The following is a 3,669-nucleotide window of genomic DNA, read 5'->3' as shown; positions in this document are numbered from 1 at the left end:
GAAACCTGATTTAGTGAGCAGGAGTGAGCCTGCAGGGATGGTAGGTGGCAACAAAAGACAGAGTAGCAAGGAGAGTTTGAGAAATAAGAAGACATGAGTTAGTGTTGCAGTGCGCTCCGGCTCAGAGTAACTGCTATATGAGATATTCTCTATTATTTCAGTGTTTGTGAAATTAAATCACTTTTAGTTGTGCCAATTTGTTATTAGACCACCCTGGGCTTTTAGTCATTTACTACAAATATGCTTTATTTGATTAATAATCATGCGACAGGCGTGTCGTGTCCTTTCCGGGAGGTACATTCTAATTACAAAAATAAGAAATATATATCTTTAACTGACTGCAGGTAATCCCTCACAGTGAACATTTTGTTTATTTTTATTTGGACAAGATACAGGGTTATCATCTGATTAGTAGATGTGAGGATGTTTTATTAGTGGTGCATTCATCCCTGATATCAGAATTCTTGAATGAATGCACCAAAAGGAAAACGGTGGTTCTGGTTCAGCCAATGACTTTCAACAACATCGAACCAAAAAAAACGTCCGACCTGGGATTGATTGCTGCTGCTTTCTCCTGGTGTCAATGACATTACATTTTCATAAAACACAATAAAAAGGTGAGTGAAATCCAATGGTTGAGGAGAGGGTAGAAAACCAATCCTAAAGCTACTGTAGTATTAACTGATGAATGATTAATGCCCTGAAACGGAGCAAAACAAGCATAAAAGCACAGATATGGTGCTCTGAGACGGAACAATCCAACTCACTCGTTGCCCCAGTCCAATCTGGCCGTGATGTGCTGCTTGACGTCCCTCATGCGGTCATGGGTGAGGCTGCCGACCAGCACCTGCCTCCTCAGGTCCAGGATTTCATTCATCACGTGCCAAAGCCGATGGAACAAATCCCCCTCATTCTTCTGTGGAAAGGAGGGCCGGAGAAGGAGGAATACAAAAATTGGAAAAACACAGTGATGCATTTAAAGGGGGTGATTGAAAGGAAATTGACAAGAATGGATGAGGAAGACGAGTAAAATGAAAATGTACGGTCACGTTCAAGCCCCCCCCAAATAAAACGAATGAAAACGAAGAATCAGACATTTGGAGGAAGAAGCAGACGGGGAAATGGATCTGTGCAAATTAGCTTCAGTGTCCTGCTGCTCATCGCCACAAATGTTACACTTTGATCTGCGAGAATTCATCAGCTCAATTTAATCAGCACCCCAGATAGCTTAATAGGACACACACACACAACAAATCCAACTAATGAATGTGTGTGAAACAAAACCAGCGACTGTTTACGGCTTTTTAACTACCAAGGCCCGAATTAATTCACTTCACGAAAAACCTAAAAGGGCAGTGTGTTCTTATTAGTGATATTTAAATGAATGGGAACTGTGAGCATGTGTCTGTGCGTGTGTGTGTGTGTGTGTGTGTGTGTGTGTGTGTGTGTGTGTGTGTGTGTGTGTGTGTGTGTGTGTGTGTGTGTGTGTGTGTGTGTGTGTGTTCTTACCACATAGAGTTGTTTCCACATGGCACCCCAGTCCCGCAACGTGGACGTCATCTCTGTGATGACGGAGTCTTCAACAGGGATGACGGTCTCAAATTGCCTACAAACATACACACATAAGGATTATACAGCGGCACAAAACGTTTTGCATTCGGGTAGACACACTGCAGTTTCAAAAAAGATTCAAATTAAAAAAACTCATGTGTGCAAATCAGGAAAAATGTTCACCAACTTGAACGCTGCAAGAATATCAAAAGACAACAGAAACCATGGGACACTCAAAAGTGATGCACACAGCTGGGACCGGAGCACTTCAGGGATTCTAACGCTTTGTTTAACAATGTGATCTCATGATATTATTGACTGGCTAGCGATCAGCTAAGCTAGTCATTTCAAATATACTGACAAAACACCTACAATTAGAAATCGGACTAACTCTGACAACAGTGGCAGCTGGCTAACTTTATAATCCCCAAATGTGAACCAGCAGCTTTTAGTTAATGTTGCACATGTTTTGTCAGGCTGGTGAATGTTTTTTAAATATTGCGCATGTGTTTTCAAGTTGGTGAACTTTCATTTGCATGTGTTTTGGCACATTTGTGTTCGTTTGAAAAACTAATGTTTTGTGAGTGTTTTGTGCCGTTGCAGTGTGTTTGCACCTGTCGGCCACCGTAGGGTTAAACCTCCGAAACGACACAAAGGAATAAAAGTTGAGAAAAAACATCTCTTACCCTTTATTCTTGACGTGGGCATTCTTCAAGTGGATGTAGCTGGACGGGAAGATTCCCTTAGAAGAGAAGAGATTCAGGTTAATGAAAAGATGTTTAAACTCATGCGCTAAAGATGCACATAATCAATAAAGTGTGTTTGTGGGTTAGAAGGAGGGGAGCACGCAAAGAGATAAAAGCAGAGCATTGGGATGTAGGAGACAAAAAAAGATTGTGTGTGTGTGTGTCTGTCTGTGTGTGTGTGTGTCTGTGTGTGTGTGTGTGTGTGTGTGTGTGTACTGTTTGACGCTAATAAACTGCAGTTGCTCCCTATTGACTCGAAGAGATCAAAGCAGAAGGTAAGTATCTGAGGATACACCTCGCACACAGAGAGACTCTGTACACACACTTATCACATGCTCTCCGGCACAACAGTTTTTAAAAGTCACATCTATTACGGTCAGTTTGGTTTAATTGGTCGGTGTTTGTTGAGCACGGACAGGGTTGTTATTCCTAAGCAGATAAAGGTGTAATGGTGTCTTAATGGGGAGACTTTTTAAAATGATTTTCAGATGTCAGAAGGCGAGTATAAAATGTCAAATCTTATGTCGACACACTAACTAAATACAGCCAGTGTCTTTGATAACACCAGAATTAGTCATCAAATGAAAGAATTAAACAATATCACTCATTTACAAATGAGTGTATCCTAAAGACAAGCAAAACACACACACTCTGAAAACATTGGCTCACCTTGACATTTGGATTCTTCAGGATGAATCCTCGGAACCAGCCTGCAGAGACAAAGAAACTTTTTGATTTCCAGGAAGTCACAATGAATAACACAGGTGAGAATCTTCATCGATAGCGTAGACTGCAGAGCTCTGTTACTGTATTATTGATGCATGTGTGTGTGAGAGAGAGATGGTGTGTGATTTAGTGACGATCTTACGACAGCTGTAAATAATGTACAGAAAATGTCATAACAAGCCCCACAGACATGTTTTTGTTCTGTCATGTGGAAAGAGGAGGGAGACATCCATTGCCAATAAAAATGTCAACGCCTTTAGGTTTTTTAGATTAGTCATAGAAGCACTTGAGAGCATTGAGCTGTCTGCAGTGACCACAGCAGAGTGAGGGGGGAGAAACACGTGAAACCTGAACGCCTCACTATTATTTGTCCTCGTAGGTGTAGAAAAAAAAATGGTAGAGAAAGATGCAGCTTGCATGTGCTAGCTGTTTTCACACGCCATTAGACACTCCAATCTGGGCTCAGGCCAAATTAGTGCCTGATGCTTTTTGACTAAATCCCAGCNGCCCCGGGGCCGGCTACGTCTATAGAAATCTCAGTAGGTGATTGCTTGCATGATAAGGTAGTACCCATAGAGTCCAGTAGAGGGCTCCGCCTGTGTTAATATAACAAGGGTTACAATACGTAACCCGGCGTTTCATCCCT

General features: G+C 41.8%; 1 protein-coding gene across 1 annotated transcript in view; it reads right to left on the bottom strand.

The window, feature by feature from the left end:
* The window catches only part of LOC104960044 (dedicator of cytokinesis protein 4-like), an 8,513-nt gene extending 5,047 nt beyond the window's left edge, over positions 1-3,466 (bottom strand). The window contains exons 1-5 of the mRNA XM_010787991.1: positions 3,462-3,466; positions 2,967-3,024; positions 2,238-2,293; positions 1,510-1,606; positions 768-916 (exon numbers count right to left, since the gene is read on the bottom strand). Coding sequence (XP_010786293.1) covers positions 768-916; positions 1,510-1,606; positions 2,238-2,293; positions 2,967-3,024; positions 3,462-3,466 — 365 coding nt within the window. The remainder of the gene's footprint in view (positions 1-767; positions 917-1,509; positions 1,607-2,237; positions 2,294-2,966; positions 3,025-3,461) is intronic.
* Positions 3,467-3,669: the final 203 nt, after the last annotated feature.

The sequence above is a fragment of the Notothenia coriiceps genome, unplaced genomic scaffold (genome assembly GCF_000735185.1).
Source record: "Notothenia coriiceps isolate Sejong01 unplaced genomic scaffold, NC01 NC01_scaffold00031494, whole genome shotgun sequence".
Lineage (NCBI taxonomy): Eukaryota > Metazoa > Chordata > Actinopteri > Perciformes > Nototheniidae > Notothenia > Notothenia coriiceps.
This window is presented reverse-complemented; position numbering and strand designations above follow the sequence as displayed.